The sequence below is a fragment of the Platalea leucorodia genome (genome assembly GCF_965183815.1).
Source record: "Platalea leucorodia genome assembly, chromosome: 2".
Lineage (NCBI taxonomy): Eukaryota > Metazoa > Chordata > Aves > Pelecaniformes > Threskiornithidae > Platalea > Platalea leucorodia.
The window spans coordinates 33346419-33371597 of record NC_138824.1 but is presented as its reverse complement, the minus strand read 5'-3'; the positions used below and the strand labels follow the sequence as shown (position 1 = coordinate 33371597).

The window sequence follows — 25179 nt, the reverse complement described above, 5'->3', positions numbered from 1 at the left end:
GGAATTAGGGTAGGAAACCCCTTTCAGAAAAGAACATAGGTGCAATGAGCCTTATGAAAAGTTCATTTGAAAACAGAGGGCCTGATTTCTCTGATTCGATTGTGGTGTTTTACCGACAGCCTCCACTGGTACGAATGGTTTCCCTTTTTGCTCATGGGAAATGGCAGGAAGAATGCAGCCCATGACAAAGTCATCCTCTTTCACTTAAGACCACTGAAAGTTTGCAGTTACCTCCTGCATTTCCAGCCACATTCCTCAGCTGCCCAGGTTTATCCACTCACAGTCCATGACACAGAGAATGTGGCTGTACTGAGGTTTTAGCCTAAATATCAAGGCACCCCCAGCAGATGCCTTCCATGCCATCAGTGCTTCCGCTGACTTGAAATACATGTTCTGGAGTTCTTTAAGAAAGAACGTGTTTCAGAATAGGTATGTGCCATTGCATGGCCCCAGACATTTATTTTAAGGTCCCCTCTCATATTACTTGAGAATTAAACCACATAAGCTTTCATAATTAAATGTCAAATATGAAGCTAAATTAACACCAGCGTTGGTACTAAAAAGAGCAAACAAATTCATTATTCTTACCTTTTTCCTCCTTTATTCCAAGTAGTTTGACTCCTGGATAAAAGAAAAAAAATGCATTAGTACAGTACAATGTACAATGTACAGTACAATCACATATTTATGCAAGGAATTATGGTTATCCAGTTGTGTGGAACTTTCTTGATTATTTGGTGCCCTTTCCTGTCTTTTGAAACTCCACTTAAAATAACAAGTAAACCTTTCTGCAAGATTCCAGTTCTAGCAATAAATATTTCTTGGATTTGAACTCAATATGAATAGCAGGATGTATCGACTCAGGAGATAAACATATCTTGTTTTTGCTGGAAAAAAAATCAATCTAGAAGTGTTCCAAATATCTTCAGATGCCTCAATCCTTTCTTGATCTCACACAATTTGAAAGAGTGAAAAGTTTCTTCCGTTCCTCCCCAGATTCCCACTATTCTTTCAGGATGAGATTTTCAAAAGAAAGAATGATTGAGCTCAAAGTCAAGCCAGGCAGAACACATCTGCATATGCTGTTTGACTGCCTTGTCAGAGGTAAGTCATTAAACTCAGCTACAGCATGCCTGGACCTACTCATCCGAGGTCCCTATATCGATGCTGATACTTCTGCTGAGTAGTTTATTTATTTTCTGCCGTCCTTCTGCCAGGAAAGACAAGCACATTACTCTCAGTCAAAAAAACCCAAACCAACCAGTTTTAGGAAAAAATTCAATAATCTTCCCAACTCAGATTGTACATAGACTAACCAGGTTAAAGCTAAGTTAGCAAACTACATTCTTCGTTAAAGCAGACGTAACCATTGTGGACTGCACTCTGGAACCTTCTCATATAAATATTCTATTCTCAATATTCCTATGTTAAATAAAAGCTTTTTCTTTGTGCTGGGAAACCAGCATTTATCCATTAAAAAGTTCATGAAAATCTGCATTAAAGACTAATAGTGTATGGAAAACTGTAGCATGCATGCTGGCCTTGTAACTTCAGGGACCTCTGAGCTATGGTTCTTCTTTGCTGTGCAACAGTAAACCTCGTGACATGCTCCCTCTCAAATTGGTAGCAAATAGTATAAATCAAGTGCTGGTTGAGACTCCAAAGAAACATTCCCATGGATCATACTACAAGAACTAAACCAAGTGCTAACCCACAAACCGTGTTTATTTGAAGTAGTTTTATCCATAAATCATGTTTCCTCAAAACAGATTTATCCAGCATCCGTCGAGTTCCTGTTCTGCATATGGGAAAGGAAGAGAACGGGGTTTACTGTCACACTGCACCTGTGTATTCAGGGCAGAGTTGCTTCCCATAACAAACATCTAGAATTATGCATCTGCTGAAAGAGCAGAGTCAGCATCTGAGAGAGCATTTCTCATTTTTATGCATGATGCCGGGTGTAACGGAGACATGATACGGGAAGGTGTAATATGTCATGTTGCCTTCTAGGTTCTGGGTTTACTATAGCTCAGAGAGTTTCAACAAGACAACTAGTATTTCATTACAGAAGAGCAGACATATAAATTTCATATGTTCACCACGTGACCTCTCCCCGTTAATAGAATAGACAAAAGGGTCCTTGACAGTGCTCCATTTCCATGCAAAAAATAAACAAGGGCTCTGTTACAGGCTTGCCATTCATTAGCACTTGGCCTCTGCAAATCCCTCCGTACTTGAATTTGGGCAAATCTCATGAGGGAGTGAATATAAAAATGTGCAACTGTTTTAAAGTTATTCTTCTGTAGAAATAGAAGTGTTTTAATATTTAAACAAAATTGACCATTTGTGCCATTACAGTGAACACATGCTGTCTCAGTCATAGGTCCCAGCTGAGTAAGGATTAAATCTTATTGATTAAACTTTGATGTCAAAATGACAAGTGTTATTTTTTTACCCTCCTATCCTGAAAGGTTTATCCTTATGTTAGAGATAATGGCAGAGCAAAGGACATCAAAACTTTGTTGACAGCATACAACAAGACTTGATGCTCTCTCAAGTGTGCAGTAGCTCACAGAGGGAAGTGGAAATTCATTAATTTGTCTTCCCATTAAAAAAGGAAACCACACAACCACCCAGAGAGCACCCTGGCATTTATAATCTAAAAGGGAGAAAAGATTACTTTCACGAAGACCTTTCTTGAAATAACAGCTTATAAATATTCCTAATAAAACACAAGATGTCTGGAGGGCAGATGAATTAATGAAAACCGGTTTCCTATCGATTAGGGGACAATTGGGCAATGCAACTGCTCTCCCCCCCCCCCCCCCCCCGCCCAGATGCACACAATAAATTTGCCTTTCCCCCCTCCTCTCCATGTCCCCTGTGATATCCGTGTCCCCTTTTGCATCCCCTAGCCCCCAGGAAAACAGGGCAGAGCTGCAGATGCTCTCGAGCTGTGCCCATGCTGATCGGCCGGAGGGCTGCAGTCGACCAATGCACAGAGTGCCCAGGTCCTTCCCACCATCCCTCAGAGTGGGGCAGTTTTGGGCTCTCTCCTCTGTCAGCCATTGCTTTTCACAAAATGCACAGAAACTTAATTATCTTTGAGACTTATACTCCCTTTCAAACTTGGCTAAGATTGGATGGCAGGTTGAAAATATTATTACATGTAGACAGACAGTGTGATCATACAAACTTCATTTCCTTAGGAAACCAAGCTAATAGAAAGAGCAGTGAAAAATACAGCAGGTATATCAACAACACGGTGCGATGTTCAGTTTCTGTTAAGTCTGAAGCCGTTGTGACTGTAAAGCATTCAAACACAAAAAAAAGAAGCAGGAAAGAGAACAAATATTTCCTTTTCACTGCCATTGCACAGACAGAGCAGGCTCAAAAATTACCTGCAGGTCTTAACTTTGGGAACCTTTTTAATTTGTTTTAATCTTTAGTCTAACCTGCTTCAGTTAGCTCCCTTGTAATGTAAAACGCCACGCTGCAGACTACATGACTTGTAAGCCCCACCTGGAGTTCAGTTCTTTTTGTTTAAAATCCCAAGGGAAGGGAGAAGAATCTTGGTATAATCAAAGACACTGAGGTTGCAGCCTCCAGCCTATCTTTTGAGAGATATTTTTCTTTCTTGTTCTTGTTACTAATACTCATTTTTAATTCCTTTCCATGATAACATATTCTTTCACAGTTTATTCTTTCCCTGCTTTGTTTAGTCTTCAAATCTCACATCATAGCATAAAGGAAAAATGGATAATCTAGCATTACCCAACAGAAGGCAGGCTCCTTGGGAGCCATTAAGTAAACATCAGAGTAGAAATTTATCACTTCTACACACAGGGTTTTATTGCATTTGTGGTGTTGCATTCTTTGAATATATATTAAAAAAAAAAAAAGCATAGATTGGCAGTGTACGTCACAGAGTTGTACCAACACCTGCCCTGTGGAAGAGGACATATGGCATTTGGCTAAAGGCAAAACCCTGCTCCCTCTGCAGACAATGGCAAGGTTTTCAGTGGTGATAGCAGGCGCTTTGATAGAGATGCTAAGTTTAGATATTGGGAATCTTGGCTGTATCACACCTTTTCTTTTGAGTTTATCAATCAGGAAACAGTTTACAAATTGGCATAAAGGACACAAAGTGAAATAAAAATAATTTCTGCCCTTGCTGCCTCTGTTAACCAGACCCCATCCAGCAGACTTTACCTTTTGCCCCTTATTAGGTATCAATCAATCAGCTCTGTCCTACCTGAAGTCTCTAATTCTGCTATCTGCACACATGCTATCCTTCAGGAGATGGTTCAGGCCTGCCATACAGAGTGCTCTCTTACTAAGATTCTTTTATCAGCCTGGACATCTGTAGTTTGGCTTCCAACAACACCTGGATTGCCTGGTATATGATACAGGTCTTACCAGTAAAGCCTCTAACCAACTGGTTCTCCAAACAGCTGCCTGCAAACCTTACGGGAGGTTGAGCTGGCAGGTCCTGCCTCCTTTCAGCAAGACCAAGAGAACAGCTGTATTGGGTTTGCATGGCAGGATTTTGCTTGGGGGGGGGCTACAGGTGGTGGCTTCTGTGAGAAGCTGCTAGAAGCTTCCCCCATGTCCCATAGAGCCAGTGCCAGACAGCTCCAAGACGGACCCACCACTGGCCAAGGCCGAGCCCATCAGCAACGGTGGTAGAACCTCTGGGTAATGTATTTAAGAAGGGCAAAAAAAAGAACTGTGCAAATGCAGCTGGAGAGAGGAGTGAGAATCTGTGAGAGAAGCAACTCTGCAGACACCAAGGTCAGTGAAGAAGGAGGAGGAGGAGGTGCTCCAGGCGCCGGAGCAGAGATTCCCCTGCAGCCCATGGTGAAGACCATGGTGAGGCAGGCTGTTCCCCTGCAGCCCATGGAGGTTAACAGTGGAGCAGATATCCACCTGCAGCCCATGGAGGACCCCACGCTGGAGCAGGTGTGTGCCCAAAGGAGGCTGTGACCCCGTGGGAAGCCCATGCTGGAGCAGGCTCCTGGCAGGACCTGTGGACCCACGGAGAGAGGAGCCTATGCTGGAGCAGGTTTGCCAGCAGGACTTGTAACCCTATGGGGGACCCACGCTGGAGCAGTCTGTTCCTGAAGGACTGCACCCTATGGAAGGGGCCCACACTGGAGCAGTTCATGAAGAACTGCAGCCCGTGGGAAGGACTCACTTCAGAGAAGTTGATGGAGGGCTGTCTCCTGTGGGAGGGACCCCATGCTGGAGTAGGGGAAGAGCGTGAGGAGTCCTCCCCCTGAGGAGGAAGGAGCGGCAGAGACAATGTGTGATGAACTGACCACAACCCCCATTCCCCATCCCCCTGTGCTGCTGGAGGGGAAGAGGTAGAGAAATGGGGAGTAAAGTTAAGCCCGGGAAGAAGGGAGGGGTGGGGAAAGGCGTTTTAAGATTTAGTTTTTATTTTCTCATTACCTTTCTCTGATTTGATTGGTAATTAAACTAATTTCCTCAAGTTGAGTCTGTTTTGCCCATGATGATAATTGGTGACTGATGTCTCCCTGTTCTTATCTCGACCCATGAGCCTTTCATTATATTTTCTCTCCTCTGTCCAGCTGAGGAGAGGAGTGATAGAGAGGCTTTAGTGGGCACCTGGCATCTAGCCAGGGTCAACCCACCACAACTGCTATGCTCAGTCCAAGGTTCCTGAGCCCTCTGCCATGGCCCAGGGCTTGCCCAAAGCTTGTAGTGATTAAGACACTCCTTTTTCCACTTCCAGTATATGGAAATCTCCATCAGCAAGAATATCTGCTGCTTAATCATGCCTTGACTTCATAGATGCTTGAACCCAAGTCTTCCCAGCATTCATCTGCCAACATACACAACCTCACCAGACAGTCTAATCCAATTCAAGCTTTTCTGGTTTATCAACTAAACACCTTTCTCTAAACTGGCATATTCACTAAATTCTCTTAGACTCTCATCCCTTTGCTGCTCAGTCTTCGTAAATCTTCCATTTCTGCACTAGGGTCCTCTCAGTAATGGAATTTCAACCTAATGGAAATTTCCATTATGGGAATACTACATAATTTTTGTTTTACACTGAGGAGCGCAATTCTAAATAACAGTCACATTAATGCTTCACTAGGATAGCTGAAAAAAATTAATGGATGTTTAATAGGCTACAGTCAAGATATCTTTTCTTCAAAGAATCCTTACAAATACTATATATTTTAAAGTGGATGCAGTTGGGTCTTCTTTTTCATAATTTTATACGGGTAAAAAGTGAACAGCTGTACCTTTCATGGGATTTTTCCCCTCCAATTTCAATATCATATTAAAATGTTTACAGCATTTCCAGACATCTTTCATTTAAAGACTTTCAAAACAATCCCTTATGGTTTCACTACCCTCGTTCTGAACTTAAAGAAGTACCTTGGATGTGGTTCCTTGCAGTAAGTACGTTCAATGCAAAGCCACTGAGTTCTGCTGCAAGAGCAGCTGTTCCTTCCTCCTCCCATTTGAACAGTTTATATTTAAGACAGGATTTCTTCTTAAAAGCTATTGTAGACAGCCAGCCAGGACTGTAAGTTCTGTCAGGCAGGCTAAACATACACAGATGCATAATAGTATCTGGGGAAAAAGTCAACTTTTAAACAACCTTGTTGCTTCCATGTTCTGTACCCAAAAACTTACCCAGGCACTGTTACTGAGGTAGTCCAGACTCTCAGAATATCCAGGTTGGTAGATGCTATTAGGTTGCGTTTTGTTCTGGAGTCGGTCAAGGAAAGCATTATTTACCCTTAAAATACAAAAAAAATGAATAATGATTGAAGGTAGCTGAGGAGTTCACAGGCTTGTGAAATATAACATTTTGTGAGTGGCTTTCCCTATTCTCAGTTCAATACTCATCTTCCTACGTTTTTCAAGCTGTGCTGCATAACCACTGACAGGCATGAGATGGGGTGGATTTCATTTTCAGTTCACAAGGGGTGTTATCCTGTGATCAGTCTGTTGTGATTAAAAGGCATATCTCGGCTACTGTGAGAAATGCACCAAAATTCTCCATAGAAAGATGACCTGCATACCACCACCCACCTTATCAGGGAGGTTAGCTATTTTGACAGTTCACCTTAGGTAGTCTTTCAGTCTTCAGTACACAACGAGAGTTTCTAGAAGTACTGATTTCCTAATGCCAATGAAAAAACCCACTTAAGCTTGTTACTAATAGAGACAATTTGTGTAGCTGACAACTTTCATAAAATCATAGAATGTCCCGAGTTGGAAGGGACCCACAAGGATCATCGAGTCCAACTCCTGTCCCTGCATAGGACACCCCCAAAAATCATACCATATGTCTGAGGGCATTGTCCAAATGCTTATTGAATGTTGTCAGGCTTGGCGCTGTGACTACCTCCCGGGGGAACCTGTTCCAGTGCTCCACCACCCTCTGGGTGAAGAACCTTTTCCTAATGTCCAACCTAAACCTCCCCTGGCATATCTTCCTGACCTTTCCTTGGGTTCTATCATTGGTCGTCAGGGAGAAGAGATCAGCGCCTGCCCCTCCTCCTTCCCCTTGTGAGGAAGCTGTAGACTGCGATGAGGTCTCCCCTCAGTCTCCTCTTCTCCAGGCTGAACAAACCAAGTGACTTCAGCCGCTCCTCATACAGCTTCCCCTCTTCACCATCTTCGTGGCTCTCCTCTGGACACTCTCTAGTAGCTTCGTATCCTTTTTGTACTGTGGGGCCCAGAACTGCACACAGTGCTCAAGATGAGGCCGCACCAGTGCAGAGTAGAGTGGGACAACCACCTCCTTCGGCCGGCGAGCAGTACAGTGCTTGATGCACCCCAGGACACAGTTGGCCCTCTTGGCTGCCAGGGCACACTGTCGGCTCATGTTCAACTTGCCATCGACAAGAACCCCCAGAACTTTCCCTACCATCCAGCTCTGAAATCAACTCTAGCATTTTCTTGTACTGCTCTATCATTCTGGAAGGCATGCACAAATACAAATACACTTTTCCTTAATCTGTTTTAAATATTTTCAAACCTTCTGAAAACTGTTTCTTTTTTCCCCCTATTAATGCTTAGGACTGACACACATGCTTAGACATGACTGTTTTTTCAATATTTTACAATACTATTGGTAAAAATGATGTAAAATGCAAGATACTCCATTATCTCTATCTAGGGACGTGAGATAGAATGAATCAAAAATCCTTCATTAACTTCTATGGGTAATTATCTCAATATCTTTGCTAGAGAAAAAAAATAAATGAAAACAGTATGAAGAGTGGTCGCCTACAGAAGTAATTTTTTAATATTTCCCTAATGATATAAAAAAAGAAACAAATGGTGTTTTTATTTTTAAGCCTGGGCATTGTTTCTTTTTACCAGCAGAAAACAAAGCTGAGAATAAAGCTGTGCTTCAAGATAATGGAAAGTCAGTTAAATGACAGAAGTGCAAGATTAGAACCGCTGAGCACAGAGAGGGCACAGCAGTGGGGCACAGCCCGGGGCGCGAAGCAGTGCAGCTGCAGAAGGGCCTTGCTGCACTGCAGCTTCTATCTGCGTTGATATCAAATCCCACGTTTAGCTCTGCCTGTTAACCTCAGTGACAGTCAACCACAAAATGTGGCATGGACAAAGTAGCCCATTGTAAAATAAAGTAGAAATAGACAGATAGATAGATAGATAAATAAAATGTTTCCCAGCTGAAACTACTGTACTAGTAATTACCCATGAAACTACTAATAGTATCTACCCTATGCTGTATCCTACGCTGATAGAATAAATAAAGAGAAAAAGGCACTCTGGGTCATACTGCATTACAGTGAGAAGTTGTAATGATGGATATTAGTGGCTCATTTGAAGGCAAAGTTAAACCAGAGGCGAGGTCAGAGATCCTCATTGCAATCGTCTTCTAAAGCATGAATGCCTGCAATTTTGAGACCCTTTCCAGATAGGAATTCAATTAAAGTGTATTCTGCATTTTCGCATCATACCTCCTCTGTTCATTTTGATGTGCTCTTGTCCTGGCTTCCTCTTCCTGCTTTTGTTTAAATTCCATTAATTCCGCCTGGGAATGATAAAAGTGAAAAAAAAAAAAACCCAACAAAACCAACAAACTTACTTTTAATTAACATACCTATGTTGCAAACTCAATTAATTTCACAGGGTGTTCACTTCAGCTAGAGCCATGTGTCATTCCCAGAACTTCTCTCAACAGCATTTTATTTAGGTGACAACACTATGTTAAAAACTTAGCTCATTTTTCTGTTCAGCATTGCACTGGATGAGTTTTGTTTGTGCCTTAAAAAGTGGGAAGTTACAGGATTCAGACATTTAGTCCTACATTTGAAGGGGTATGCCAGATACCAGTCTGCTTCCCCTTGCCCCAATGGCCTCAGTTCCCCTTGGTTTGAATTTCTCTGTGGGTCCAAGGGGGAAGACAGCTGAAGTCATCTAGCAGGAGCAGACACAGCCGTTGTGCCCGTAGGATACGAAGGAGACATGCCCTTCGCCTCCTGCCTCTCTGGAGTGTAAGGAGAAGACGAGAACGGGGGTATGTGGCCTGGTCTGTCACCTCCAGCTCCCTGGGGCTCCCCCAAGGGTGAAGGAAAGGCAAATGGTACCCATTGGCGTGGTGAAAGCGTGTGCAGGCTCCCAGTGTTGCAGCAGCCTACCATCCTTACGTTACATAATATTAAGGTATATAAACAGTGTCAAAGGGAATTCTTTTCAGAGGAGAGTTTGCTTATGCAATTTTAGCCAGGACTGCGAAGGAAACACAGCTTGTATGACTGCTCTGCATGTGTGCTTGTTTGTCTGTCTCTTCCTCCCTGCAATGCACCCAAGAATTGAAGATGCAGATTTCTCTGCAAAGAAAATTTGGCTTGCAGGGTGAGGGGGAAGGGATAGGAACAGACCCATCTTTCATATTTTCCATAGCAACAGAGCAGCAGTAGGAATAGGAACTAAAATAAAATGATGCGGTTAGATAAAAGCTTCAATAACTGAATGGAATCACAAAAGTTTTTTAAAAAAATCAATTTAAGTGGAACATTAAATAAAAACTATGCAATAAATGTATGAAGAAAATCAATAACTGCGAATGTGTTGTGTATCAATATTTGTCTAGCCCTAAAAGAAGAAACAGGATTAAGAAATAAAAAAGCCAACCTTAATTTTCACTGTTTTAAATAACTATTCAACCTGAAAATTAAAACCCAGTATCTGACTTTCCAATATGCTGAGTCCTCTCTTGGAGTAATGTTCTGAAATATATTGTGTGTATATGATGCGGTCTTCAAAGCGTACTGAAAATTTCTAAATCAAGCAATACATACTAAAACCTGTTCTGGAAGAAAAAAGGGAACTGACGATACCTCTAAGTTTTATAGCTACACTGTGCTAGGAGGTACACACAAGACAGAATTCACAATTACTTTAATAAATATTAGTTTGAAGTAGAAATGAGCCAACATATATCTGAGGGACAATAATTGGAGCCTTTAAAATACATATTATTTACAGTAGGTTTGCAAGTAGTACATTACTCTGCGCAATAGGTAGCAGCAACTGTGAAGGCAAGGAGCACTTGGAACCATGTAGTAAGCAAGAGCAGCCTTAGAAGCAGACAACGCTGCAACCTTCTCAGTAATCTGTGGAAATCAGTAAAGAGTCTAAAGCTCTACATGAGTCCCGTAATCCAGGCTCATAAAGTAGGGGCATGCTAATTCACATCTGTAGTTATTTTCTCTATGGAAGAATCAATGTAAAGAATACAACAGCTACCAGCCTTACACCCATCAGGACTGGCTTTCAAAAATTTTTCCTCTGTATAGTTCCTGGGAATAAGCATACAGCTGATGGGAAAGCAATTAAGAGCTTCCCTTTTTCCCCACCTTTTCTTTCCATCATCCTGGTTGCTAGAATACTATGACATGAGGACACTTATCCCCAACATTTCAAGAAAGATATCCGTGAGAGGGGCTAAGTCACTTGTCCAGCTCTAGTAGAAACTCACTGCATGGAATTTGTTGCACTAAGATTCTGCTACTGGGGAAGTAGTTTAGCATTAATTTAGATGTTAGCAATAGCAGAGGCATAGCAAGAAGCTCAGTATTTGCTAATATGTTTTCGAATTATTTACTAATATGATTTTCAAATGCTGCCCTCCCCATACTTGCACAGTCAGACCTGGAGCCAAGATAGATAACTTAGCACAGTGCCATCGCCTTGTGTAGATGGACTTTACATGGATATGGTACCCAAATCTATGCCAGAGGGACTACAGTGGTTCAGACACATTTCAGGCAATGCGTGCCGCATATGCAGAAGATGGAGTTCAAACTTGCAGTTACGGCATGCCTGATTTTTAAACAATTCAAAACTCTTCATTTAGGTGGTTAGCAAGGGAACACGGAAGCATACAGACTTAACAGCAAATCTGAGTACTTCTACATCCCCATTTGGGAAGGCAGGGCACACGGGCCTCGATTGTCTAGAAAGAGACTATTCAGTCTGAGATTGCCATGAATATCTCAGTAAGATTACTTCTGCCTGAAAGAGAGGAAATTGGTGTTCTTAGTCTATGAAATCGGATGCCATGGTCAAAAAATGCTCTGCACAATTGTTCAAATGGGGAGGCGAACAGGAGCTAGTCATCCAGATGCAAATAGCCTTGAACACAGAAGATAATTGTCCTGTCCCTGTCCAAATTTTACGGCTTGGCTCATCTCTCTCACAATATTTGAAAACAGAGACTGACTCACTTTTGCTAAAGAGAAGCTCTGTGCGTAGGCTACAAGTAATCAATGTATTTAATTGGTTTCACAGCATGCAAAAATGATACAATATACAAACTGTTAATGTATAATTACCTTCCTCCGTTGTTTTTGCTTCATTTCCTCTAATCTTCTGTTTTCATCCTCTCGAAGAGCTTGCTTATAAGTATGGCTTCTTGTCTATTGTTCAGCAGAGAATATAAACATATTGGTGTGGGGAGAGGGGGGCCAAAATCCCAAACCTTATTCCCAAATTGTTATACAGGTAATTAACAAAAGAGAAATGGTTGAATGATTCCAGTTACTTAAAAAACAGATTAGTCTCAGGAGTAGAATTTAAACAAGAAGTGGTCTAAAGCCTCTCAGTCATTTGGTTTGGCTGAATCTGCACATCACAACCAGACAGCCATAGCACATGCTACTCCGTGTCCCAGTGGCAAGCGTAAAGATACCTTGAGCAGTCAGAAAACACAACCAGGATATGTGATAGTGAGATGGGTATTCTGGGAAGAAAGAAAAGTACTGAAAATATTACCAAGATAACAAAGCAGAACAGAGGTCTGGTAACAGAGGGGAACCAGGGATTATTTGTGGAAAGGCATTTGTAGAGGTAGGGCAACAGAAGCTGAGAGATCAAGTCTGCTACATTATTTGTGGGGCAGCCAAGAGAACTGAAAATCTGAATGACATACCATGAATAATGTATTCAACTGTGCATTAGGCTTTCTTTACAGTAACTAGCCCTGGTCTTTCACAAGTTGAAGTTGTTAGCAAAGAGCCAGCCTACCATTAGGATCTTATAGGATCCTTAGGATCTTATACACAGGGACTTATACTGTAAAGTCTTTGATCAGGGACATAGTGTAGCACACTAAATAATGAGCCAGTATAATTTAATACAAGAAGTGTGCAGGTTTGACTTTAGTGAGGAATTTGTTGCAGGTCTACACAATGTTCTCAAAACTTGATATATGCATGCAGAATGACACCATTAAAACAACAGGCACATAATTTGCTAAAAAGACTGAATAGAGAAAGCAATTATTAACAGCTCAATTTTGAGCTGGGAGGAGTTGTTACATGTGTCCAGGGAGACTCATTCTGGGTCCAATATTATTCATTACTCTCCATAATGGCTTGGAGAATTGTGTGGAGTGTATGTTAATCAAGCTGGAAGACAATAAAAATCTACACAGGATTTGTAACACTTTGAAATAGAGGATTAAAATTAATTATGAGCTTGATTAAATAAGCGGGCCAAAAAAAGTCACCAATGACAGTGTCACTCCAAAGAGGTTAAATTTGTTCATGCACATCAAGTAATATTTGACACTGATATTTGAGCTAGGTGTGCTAAATTAATATCACTATCAAAGAAATACTGTGAGGGAAAAAATTCAGTCAACATTACGTTCTCCCAAATTTTTTCTAGAACATGAATTTTAAATTTTAAAAAATCACATATATATATATATATGCCCCCCTTTTAGCATGCATGTCAGGCACTTCCTAAGCTTATGACACTTCACTATTTCAAACACATTGTTCCTGATTTTTTTAATTACTCTAGACAAAGGACAGGTTTAAGATATCATCAAAATTAGAGTTCAAGTTTTCCCAGTGGTTTAGCATTTTGGTACTATACCAAGTCTATTTAGGTAACAACATATTGGTTACGTGCTTCAAATTCCTCACACAGAGCACAGGCTGTGCGTATGCCTATAGACCGTACCTCATCCAAGTTGGCTGGGAAGACATTTTGCTAACTGCATTGCTGCATTATAAGCAAGTGATTAATTGATTCACAAAGCTATAGAAATGCTGCCATAAAAAAAAACATGTATAATATCGGCTAGTATTAAAGAACAGTACGGATAAACTATGTATTTTATCTGCTTGGATACTAGTGAAGCCAAAGATGAACTATGGTATGTAATTTGGCATAACTTATTAAGAAACTCCTCAAAAACTGGAATAAGAAAGGCACGCATAAGCAGGTGAAGTAGAAGGCAAAAGCTAAAAGTAGGACCTGCACACCTGAAAGAATTCAGTGTTCCTTCACGCATCCACCCACTTCTGTACAGATATTAAGACACCACACCAAAATGCTGAAATCCAAGTCAGTCCTGGGGACATGAGCTCACTTGTTTTCGCAGTTCAGTGTTCACATCATACAAAAGGCTGCAGAGCTGGGTCTTCCCTACCAAAGAACAAGCTCCCCACTGTCTGGAGTATCGGATACTTCAAGAGAGAGGTTGAAGTCATTTCAAGACATCTTTTCTCCCTTTCCATAGTCCTTCATCTTGCTTGTCTGCCCAGGACTACAAAAGCCAGTCTGAAAGCCACTCTCCTGCAACTGACCTTCTGCCCAGCATTGCTAGTCAGAAGTTCGCTCCCTCAAGCTATATATCTGCCCACATATGCTAAGATGTCTTTATGGTTTTCAGAGACACAAAATGACCTGAGGAATCAAAGGGGAAAGGAACCTATTTTCAATATCACCTTCCTTTTTCAGGCAATGAAAACCAGGAAGAGGTACTAGAGACAAGACAGAGCTGTCATATATTCTGTTTGTAGTAATTTCTATAATGGGAGGGTCTTGCACATTTCCAAGGCTTCTGAGTAAATATGGAGGTAAATCTTTCTCTCTCTTGTTGGTATTCAAGGTTGTATACAACAGAGGGCTGCCCAGATTGGATACTTCCAAATTTCTGCTGACTAAGGACTATTGCTTGTAACCACAGTTTCTGTCCACTTGGCTGCCTGCTCTCTGTCTTCCCCCAATTACAAACCTCCCTAAAGGAGAAATACTTCTGTCTCAGCGTTGATATTCCTCACCGCAAGTTTTTATATCAGTAGGAAAGCTTGGTTGAGACACCAAGAGACTAATCATATGTGAAAAAGCCTTTTTGAGGCAATTAGAATAATGAAAATTAAGCAATACTTTATCTATTTCCTAATTACATTGACACTTAACCAGACTCATTCAAACTGGGACAAAGTCCCCAAGCAGCCTATGGAATCACTTTTAGGATGCACTGAGAAATAAGCTTCTCTTCTGACTAGGTTTTCAAAGCAGTAAAGCATCCACTGACATGAACTAGTTGAGATTTCGTAAAAGCTTGCCACCAACAGATGGGTACAGAGCACATTTAAGATTCTGATCTGACCTTAGAATACAAATCTAGCTCTTATTTATCAGAGAGAGATCTGTGAGTAATAAAGGCAATCCCCTACTATGTAGGATACTCTGCCAGTGTGTAAGAGACAATGCAGGCAATCTCATTCACCCAGAAAGACTCCTTGGTACTCACTGAGCTATGTCTAGGCAATTAAGCTCAATTAGAATATTCTAATATTACACTATTGACAGCACCTGGAAAGCTGACAGAAAATAGAGCACATGCCATGGTTTTGCTTACCCATGCTGTAGATTCTGGGCCACGATTAGCAATCTGACAGGAATCACTCTTTGGCAAACCCAAGTCCAATCTGTTCAATAATTCATTGGTTTTGCTATGAAGAAATCCAATCCAAATAGAATTGTTAGTGCTTCCATAAAAATAAATACAGCTTTTTATTCCACCCTTGGAATCTAGCCTAGATATTTTATCATGTGACTGCTGAAAAACATCACAGGTGGAACAAAAGGTTATGGAGACAGACAGAATGAAATGGGACAGAGGATACAGAACCTATATTGTGCATAAGACATTTGCTGGGAGGAATTTTTAAGCAAACGACTATTGTCATTTGCATATTTGGGATCTACAGTGGCTATGCTTTCTTTCCTCATTATGAAGCTCCTAAAACACAGACTTGCATACCATTGGACTTCATTGGGATGCAACGGCTTCACTGAATTGGTGCAAATCCTTCTACCAGATCTATAAATCTCAGACAAGTAATTTAAAAGATTATTTTAAGGAATTTTCCTTCATGGTTAATACAATGCAGCCTTATAACAGATTACTTAACCAAACAGAAAGACTTTGAAGCATTTTGTAGCACTGAAAAAAAAAATGCTTGTCTTTAGTTGAAGCAGAATTGCACAACATTGTCATTTCTTACTCTGGCAAGGGCAATTTTATTTTTCCAATAGCATCCCTTACAAATCAGATTTTCAAAGTAGCGTCACTTTGCTCACAGTTTCAACCAAGTACAGTCAAAGAAAGTCACAAGCAACAATGCAAACAAATGTTAAGAATAGGAGTTTCAGTGCCACGATCAGGAATCGATTTCCTAACCTCCAGTCCCAGGCAGATCTATTCAAGTCTTTTCTCACTCAAAGGAATAGAGTTAGAGGAGAGAGGCAATTTTATTTCTGTATACAGCTTTGGAAAGCATGAAAGTACTGAAGTGAGAGCAGAAAGAGTGCTTCAAGAGGCATTCAACACAAGGATTTACACTGCTAACAGGGGAACAAGCTAGCTCTGTGGGGGAGAAGATGCCACTACCAAAGACAGTTACTTAACCTTGGAGAAAAAGCCTTGACTGCCAAAGAGTGATGATGATTAACTTCTGAAACAGACTGCCAAGTGCGTTTTTATCTTTCACTCCATGATCTGAAACGGCAAGTAGATGCATTTTTGGAAAATGTCCTGCTGGTCAGTGGGTATATTGAGGAGAATTGGGGAAAAAGAACAAGAACCCACAAGTTCTTCTCTGCTACTCTACACAATGCAAAACCATGCTATCACTTCAGGTACAGAGTACTTGCTCAAGCTGTAGCAAGCCATGCTTTTAGAGTCTCAGCATTTCCAGTTCACTCCCTTTCCTCCATTACCTGGGCAGTTAACATGGACCCCAGCCAACCCACAATACAGAAAGAACCAAGTGAAACATAAGATTCCCTGATCTACAAAGCACCTGTATATCAAGGTTAAATAAATTAATAGTCTTCGTACCCAAGTGTTAAGGACATGCATTTTTTCCCTGAAAGATGAGTGATTGAGAGGTGAGATTGCACAGAATAATTTTGGGCACTTGAAGTTTTAAATTGCAGATTTTGTGTTTCTCTACCTATGCTAAAATCACTAAAATAACAATTTATTTCTACACCAGAAAGACTAAGAACTCCTACAGAAAGTCTGGAATATATTTGAGGAGGTTGAAGCTCTGCAAAGAAATATCTGGCAACTTGGGGGTATACCTGGATGTCCTAATCTTTTACTGATGGCAAAAGAATGACATGGGGTATGTGGAAGTTCTCATTATTTGCATAAAAATGGGGTAGAGGGTTAAGACACTGCATTTCACGGATCAGCACACCGGTAGATGAAAAGCTAACTCAGTTTCAGTATTAGAAAAGACGATTGCAAGAGTGGAAGCAAATAAAGTTTCTCAGCAAGACTGCGCACTGCCTTTGAATACAGAAAACACCCTGCTACACCAAATTAAGTAATACATTAATAAAGTGTCTCTATCACAAGAAAGGGACTCAGGTTTCCAAACCTGACTAAAGACAGACTCAATCAAGTCAGTCATATATGTTAATTCGTTGCGTATCATCTCTGTGGAAACCCAGCAATGCATCTGGAGTTGCCAGACTGTCAAAATATTGTCTGAATGGTATTTTTCATAATATCAAACCTATAGTCATAACAATGCAGAACATAGCATAAGCCATGCTGCAGGGAAAGGGGGAAGTCAGAGAGACGACAGTTCAATTAATGTTCCAGAGAGGAAAGCATAATCTCCAGAAGGAAATCAGCATATCAAAGTGTCCATAGGTGTTCCACATTCAGACAGCTGGAGCAACATCTCACTCGCTTGCTAAAACTTCAAGGGCTAATCAAAGATGCTAATAAAATGTGTTCCTCTAAACTAATTAATATTGAAGAAAGAAGAGCATGAGCTGAACAAATTAATTTGAATACAGCAGCATCCTGATACCCTTCAAAAATAGCTAGGTGAAAGGATATCCAAAATTTAGACAAACCAAGAAGATGGCACCCTCCTAACAGGCTGGTAACCTGAGCTCTGACTACCCCTAAGCATCAGGCTGAAGGGAAGAGAGCCGTTCAGAAGCACTGGTTAAGCTGGAATGATCTTATGAGCGTATTTTGTCTTTCTTGGTAGCCCCATTTCCCATTACACCAATGGGAACACGCCTTTTGCTCTGCTAATTAAAATAGGCTACTCCCATACTGGTACATTTAATAGCACCAGGCAATACTCTTAGATGGGAACTCAGCCATCTATATTGTGGTAACTGTTCCTGGAATAGTTTTGACCTGTTCCAAATAGCACTTTCCCAAATAACTCCTGGCTCCTGTCCAGGAATGAATATCAACCACAAGCAACTCCCAACAGGCACTTTGGATGTAACCGTCCCATTTTGGGAGGTAAAAAAGTTTGCTAGCAATGGCAGTAGGCAGTCTCAGGCCTTTTGGCCTCAAAAGTGACAGTGATTGACAGTGTTTAATTTTCTAGTACAGATGCAGTCATGGGGGAGTGAAGTACAATACCGGGCTGAAAAACTCTTAAGAGCTGTCAGGGGAAAATACTGACTGCTGCCAGAATCACTGAGTAACATGCTAGCAGGGGATGGGGCATGACTGTGGAAGTCAGTCCATGTTGCAGATGCTTTCTGTGGGTCCTCGAATATATAGCTTTACATTTCACAACTATTCTTCAGGCAGAGTCCTTTCTTAAAAGCTGTTAAGTAAAAGCATATACTTGAAGCTCAACAAATGCATGTAAAATGCAGAAACATGAATTTGCCAGGTGTTCCACTGAGAATGGTGTAATTTAGGGATTTAGAGTTGGCACCCTGCACTCACAAGCTACTTGTAGATCAGAGAATCCACACGCATTTCTTATTGTTTGGGGCTAAATGTGTGTGTTGCCCACATTCCCACTGAGGTGAGACAAGAAGTGAACCTAGGTTCCTCTGGCCTAGGTAGGAGTTCCCATGCTCTAATGGGGTCACCAGCCTTGACAGCCAAGAAGCAGAAAGCTGCACAGTTGACTCCAGCATGCAACTGTGGAAGATCTGAAGATCTACAACTGATCTCGTTGCAGGACGTGAGGTCTAAAATCCTGGGCAGAATAAGGCCTTTAACTTTATGTGTCATTTGGTCTTAACTCCTGTCACATCTACAAGGCCAACAGAAGACCCAATTCTGAAAAGGACTAATTTGTAGGGACATGAATAAGGATATGGACTCAGGCCCCAGCATCTTCCTCCACTCAAGAGCTGCACAGCACCACTTGCTAAGCTTTTCATTTGATACTGTATTCCTCTCAGAACAAAGATGTAAAGAAAATAATTTTTCTGCCTACACAAAGTTCCTGTCTTTAAGTCTGTTTTACAGACTAACATTAAAAATGCATCAATTAAAAAGGCTGCTGGTAATCTTCATTACTCCTTCCCAATGAAACCAGTGGCAGTTAATTCTTTTGCTTTAATTGATGGATATTGAAATGCCAGGATACAGAATAATATACTTGCTTTTATGCCAGTGCTTTTGAAAAAAAGGCAGCACAATACTTTTGCATATATCATAAATCTATTTATTTCTCTTGACAATTTTTGAAAGATAATGGCCACTCTTATTACTACTGAAAACAAGACAGCTCCTGAACTTCTTGTTTTCTCAAGCTGCAGGATCTCCAGCATTACAATTCTGCTCTATGAATGTCCACAAGTATGCTAAGAGCCATTCAAAAACAGTAATAAAAAATAAAAATAAAGAATCCCAAGCCAGGTAAATCATTATAGCTGTTTCAGAGAGGTGACAACATGAGTAGTCGCTAAGACAACAGAAGTAGCATGTAGTGCTGAATGACATGGACACATCAGCTTCCAAATTCCTTGCCACTAAGCAATGCTAAAATGATATTTCACCATTTTCTTCCAATTCAGCTGAAAAACTAAGAACCATGCATAATGCATACATAATGTTAGTTTCACACATCTGCCCAGAAGTTTCATGATGGTTTTTAAACAATAGCAGGACTCCCCCTCTCAAAAATGAAACCAAAAAACAAAACTGAATTTCATTCAAGAGACATCTTTTTGCAGCACCAGCAAGCATATCTACAGTTCTCCCCACTTCAACATATTTAATTGGCTAAGCGTAACAACTTCCTCAACTTTTGCAGAAATTAAGATCAGTTGCTTAACACTACCAAAGCCTACCCACAAGAAAAGATGCCCTCCATTTCAGTGAGGTCCATGGTGGGTGTGTTCTTACTGATGCCCTTGTTCCTTCCTCAGTGAGGTCTCTCCCTTGTGCATTGCCATATGCATCCTGGTCAGGCACTTGCTATGACCCACAGGCCAGGCTGGCTGGTACTATGGCCATTGCGGCTCCTCTGTCACATGGCCTAACAAAATCAAATGATAAAATAGAAGAAATTCCAGAAGTCGACACAAAGGTCAATGCGATTGCTGTCCATTTATGCAGGTTTGCCATAGATTCTATGTTGGGAGATGGAGAAAGAGACTCCAAAGGGAGGTGTAGTTGGGATTTTCACTAATGAAAATCATTTACTAAAGTGGGAATGAAGCTGAGGGGCTGTTGTGGTTTAACCGCAGCCAGCAACTAAGCACCATGCAGCTGCTCGCTCACTCCCCTCCTCAGTGGGATGGGGGAGAGAATCGGAAGAGTAAAAGTGAGAAACCTCGTGGGTTGAGATAAAGACAGTTTCATAGGTAAAGCAAAAGCCACACACACAAGCAAAGCAAAACAAGGAACTAATTCACTGCTTCCCATCGGCAGGCAGGTGTTCAGCCATCCCCAGGAAAGCAGGGCTCCAGCACGTGTAACAGTTACTTGGGAAGACAAATGCCATCAGTCCAAATGCCCCCCCTTCCTCCTTCTTCCCCCAGCTTTATATGCTGAGCATGATGTCAAATGGTACGGAATGGCCCTTTGGCCAGTCTGGGTCAGCTGTCCTGGCTGTGCCCCCTCCCAGCTTCTTGTGCACCTGGCAGAGCATGGGAAGCTGAAAAGTCCTTGACCAGTGTGAGCGCCACTTAGCAACAACTAAAACATCAGTGTGTTATCAACATTATTCTCATCCTAAATCCAAAACACAGCACTATACCAGCTACTAAGAAGAAACTTAACTCTATCCCAGCCGAAACCAGGACAGGGGCTGATAATACCATTTGTGAAAAGAATCCCACCAAAGGTACATATTTCAAAATTAAGCCATAAGAAAGTTGCAAGTAGCCTGAGTGGGGACACCAATGGCTTTTGCTGGTATACAGTTATACATGCCTCTTCTCACATCCCCTCACCTTTGCAGAGATTTACCACAGCAAGAAGTTACAAAGTTTAAATAAGTTCAGAAGGCTACAAGCAACTGCCATGTTCCCACAGCTGGGCCATGACAAGGGGCAAGGTGGTAAAAACATCTCCGTCTGTCAGCAACAAACATGCCCTCAACTCTACCTGGATTCTGGTTCTCCTGTACCTCGACTCTAACCCACACCTGCAGGACAGAGACCACTTTTGGGTAAGAAGAAAAAACAAAACATAAGCCATGTGCAAAGGTGTCAGCATGAACTGATATCCACTTTTTGGTGTGTGTGTGGGTGTGGGATTCATCTTGTGCTGAAAGCTCTAAGGTGAAAAATTACAAAGTTAAATAATTAACCCATTAAATTCCTCTATGAGTTGATGGCTCTTCTGCATTGCTCTTTACTTGGAATAAAGGCCATCCTCTGGGTATTTAGTTCACTTGCTTTCCAGCACAAATCCTTCCAGTAGCCACATACCAAGCTTAATGCAGTAATCGCAGACTTCACTGGAAGTAATGCACAAGCATATCAAGAAGGACTTGGACAAATGTCATGATAGTGATCAAAACTGTGCTATCTCTGGCTGGTAGGCTTTCTTGTCTGCAAGTTCTTGAGCATGTGTTCCTGTTCTTGGGGATAAGAACAAAAAATGTGGCACTAGTTCATTTTAGGTATAAGGCTTCAAGAAAGTATAAAAATAGGTTTAAAAAAAAAAAAAAAGGCAAGTTTCTCAGCAGAATTATTTTCATCACTTCCCACCCACACCCAAAGCTAATCTTTCCTGTCAACCCACTTGCTTTTTTTGTTTTCCTGACTGGATGAAATAATACAGCTAGGCTATTTTTTCCTCCCACCAACTCATCCAATATTCTTGGAAGTTATTTTAGACATCAAGTTTCATTTATTATCTGAAGTAATAAGCATAAACCCAGTTTTAAGGAAAATGCAGTTTTGTATAAGTCTATTGCATAGATCTTCCATTCTGTGTGCTCCATCTGCATGTGCAATCTGCTTCTATATTTTCAGCCAGCTTGCATGGGCAGATTAATGCGTACAATTAGAAAGCAACCTCACAGGCGTTCAATAAACTGCCTTCATTATTACACTCAGGAGAGTCCCTTTGGATGTCTATAAAAGCCTAGTTTTCTGCCTGTTAGCTAAATAATTGACAACGCTTAAAATAATCAGGAGCAAATGAACAAAACGAAGACCATTGTGGTGAAAAGAAGCAAACAAAAGATTCTCAAGGCTGCAAACCCTTTTTGTGCGAGCCCTCTTTCATTCTCTCTAGCAACCTATATTTAAAAGTCTGGTCAGGTTTACATTTGCACTTCTGTGGGGAAAATTTGTTACCAGCCTGCTGTTTGAACCACACATCATAGGGGACTGAAAACTGGCAAGGACACTAGTATTTATCCTGTAAAAATAGATAAATAAATAAAAATTCTGTTTTGATTCAGGTTTTATTTTCTTGCATTTTATGACTTTTGAGAAAACTGCTTTGGCAGGCAAGTGTATATCAGCTTGGTTTGGTGAACCTCCTGCATCATGTTTGGAATATGCACTTAGAGGCACTCTGGCAAATTCTGTTTCCAGCTCCAAATTCTGAGCGGAATATATTGAGTGCACACATGTACTCGAGTGCAGCAGTGCCAGGAATTTTTACGGGAGTACGACTTTCACAAAAACAGAGGCACAAATATGTAACAAAGGGAAGGATGAAGTGATACAACAGCCATCATGTACTATTAAAAAGTAACCCTATGTCCTAGACTGCTTTTCCCATTACATAAATAGGTAGATGGCTCTTAAAAAAGCAGTGGACCACATCCAACGCTACAGTTTCCAGGAAGTCGAATCCAAATTAAATAAAAGCATCTTACTAGAGAGCTGGGCTAAAACCAGATGGTGAGACATGCTACAGTTTAGGCACGGATTCATACAACCATAGAGAAAAGCAAGTCATCAGGTAGCCATCCCTCATTACTGTTTAAATGACAGTTTTTGTGTCCTAACTAAAGAGGGGTGTCCTGAAAAGCCCTGGGCCAGCCATCTAACCTTTTTTCATTCCCATTTGAAAAGACAGATATTCAGTCCTTTCCTCACAAGGATTAGCAATTGCAAACTATGGACTACACAAGCATTCACTACCTTTTAACGCACCCTGACAGAAACGCAGTCTCTACCACAGGCCATCAACGTAAAGTGCATCCAAAACACCATTACTCAGAAGGAAGGACTCCATTTCATGTGTAAGTAGTTTCTAGTAGAAAAGTGCACACATACTCCTCCTTTTCTACATCTGGCATCTGCAGAGGCAGAACCACAGCAACGCTATCACCAATAAATCCCTCAAGTGCTTCTCCTCTGTTAGTACAAACCATAGCAATCCTGCCATGCAGCAACTCCCCCAGCCCAAAGTCTGCTCCTGTGTGCTCTTCAGGATTTTTATACACAGCTACTTCAGGAGATACCTTGTGAGTTTTGTCCATTTTAGTCACCTAACAGAGCTTGAGTCCACCTCACTCATGTCCTGGTTTCAGCTGGGATAGAGTTAATTTCCTTCGTAGTAGCTGGTAGAGTGCTGTGTTGTGGATTTAGGATGAGAATAACATTGATAACACACTGATGTTTTAGTTGTTGCTAAGTAGTGCTTACACTAGTCAAGGACTTTTCAGCTTCCCATGCTCTGCCAGGTGCACAAGAAGCTGGGAGGGGGCACAGCCAGGACAGCTGACCCAGACATTCCATATCATTTGACATCATGCTCAGCATATAAAGCTGGGGGAAGAAGGAGGAAGGGGTAGATGTTCAGAGTGATGGCATTTGTCTTCCCAAGTAATCGTTACGCGTGATGGAGCCCTGCTTTCCTGGAGATGGCTGAACACCTGCCTGCTGATGGGAAGCAGTGAATGAATTCCTTGCTTTGCTTTGCTTGTGCGCGTGGCTTTTGCTTTACCTATGAAACTGTCTTTATCGCAACCCACGAGGTTTCTCACTTTTACCCTTCTGATTCTCTCCCCCATCCCACTGAGGAGGGGAGAGAGTGAGTGGCTGCATGGTGCTTAAACCACAACAGTCAGAGGAGCTGCTGATCCCAAAAGAGAGAGGCTTGCAGACTTTTCCACAGCACTCTGCATGCGTGTCTAGACCTCATTCTCACAAGACACAAACACATACTCAAGCAACTGTAATAACAGACACAGTTGACTTTTAAGGGCCGGTTGTACACAAAGAAGCTAACAAGGCTTTCAAGAGATAGGAAATAACTGTATTCTGCAGACAGCGGACAAGGTTGCAGACAATTCTTCCTTTTGGCATTCACTTACTTCGTGTTACACCCTTTGAAAGGGGGTTTCAGTGAGAAGCTCTTGTTTTTAATAGCGACAGGAATTTAATCAGAACAATGAACTTATAGGCAACATCATACTTTATTGTCAGGGTATGTTAATGACATGAGAATCTTAAGCGCCTTTCCTCATCAAATAGAAGCGGCACTTCATACAGGAGAGGTACTGATTGGGCTGTACCCCGTGGAGGCTGATACAGCTAGAGATGGTGATCAATTTTAAAAGGTTTCCCAGCTAATGAGACTGCTGGTAGGCATTGATCTCCTCAGGAAAATCGTGATGTTGCAGCTACAGATGCTTCCAGAGCACAGACTAACAAGGCAGCTTATCTTTCAAAATGCTCCACAGCCTATGACTTTGCAGAGGTCACTGCTTTATATGCAGCGCATGACCTTCCTTCCCCCCTCTCCCAGCAAGCAGGGAAGGAGATCAAAATACTCTAGCAGAGACAGCAAGGAAAGCGGCACAACCTCATATTTGTTCTATTCATCTCTAGACATAGGGTCTTAGATGATGGAAGTAATGAGTCACTCATTTTTGTGTAGTAGGCAAAAGCACATCTTTAAATACCAAGCACTTTTATGTGAACATGTCTCTAATAACCAGCAGTACTTCAATGGAGTTACTTTACAAGACCTGAGATGTCGCACAGTATCTTTCCATTACTCCTAGATGTTGTGCTCCATAATGCTAATATATCTTAGCAATGCAACCTCAACAACATCCAGTGGTAAAGACTCCTCTTCCTCTGCCCACCAGAGGATTCCTTCAGACCAGAGAAGGCACTAGTGCCACTCTATACGGC

General features: G+C 41.4%; 1 protein-coding gene across 1 annotated transcript in view; it reads right to left on the bottom strand.

The window, feature by feature from the left end:
- Positions 1-25179, bottom strand: part of EPSTI1 (epithelial stromal interaction 1) — a 51012-nt gene that overhangs the window by 1368 nt on the left and 24465 nt on the right. The window contains exons 7-11 of the mRNA XM_082337675.1: positions 15191-15284; positions 11865-11948; positions 8985-9058; positions 6676-6781; positions 589-621 (exon numbers count right to left, since the gene is read on the bottom strand). Of these exons, the coding sequence (XP_082193801.1) occupies positions 601-621; positions 6676-6781; positions 8985-9058; positions 11865-11948; positions 15191-15284 (379 nt within the window). The 3' untranslated portion in view covers positions 589-600. The remainder of the gene's footprint in view (positions 1-588; positions 622-6675; positions 6782-8984; positions 9059-11864; positions 11949-15190; positions 15285-25179) is intronic.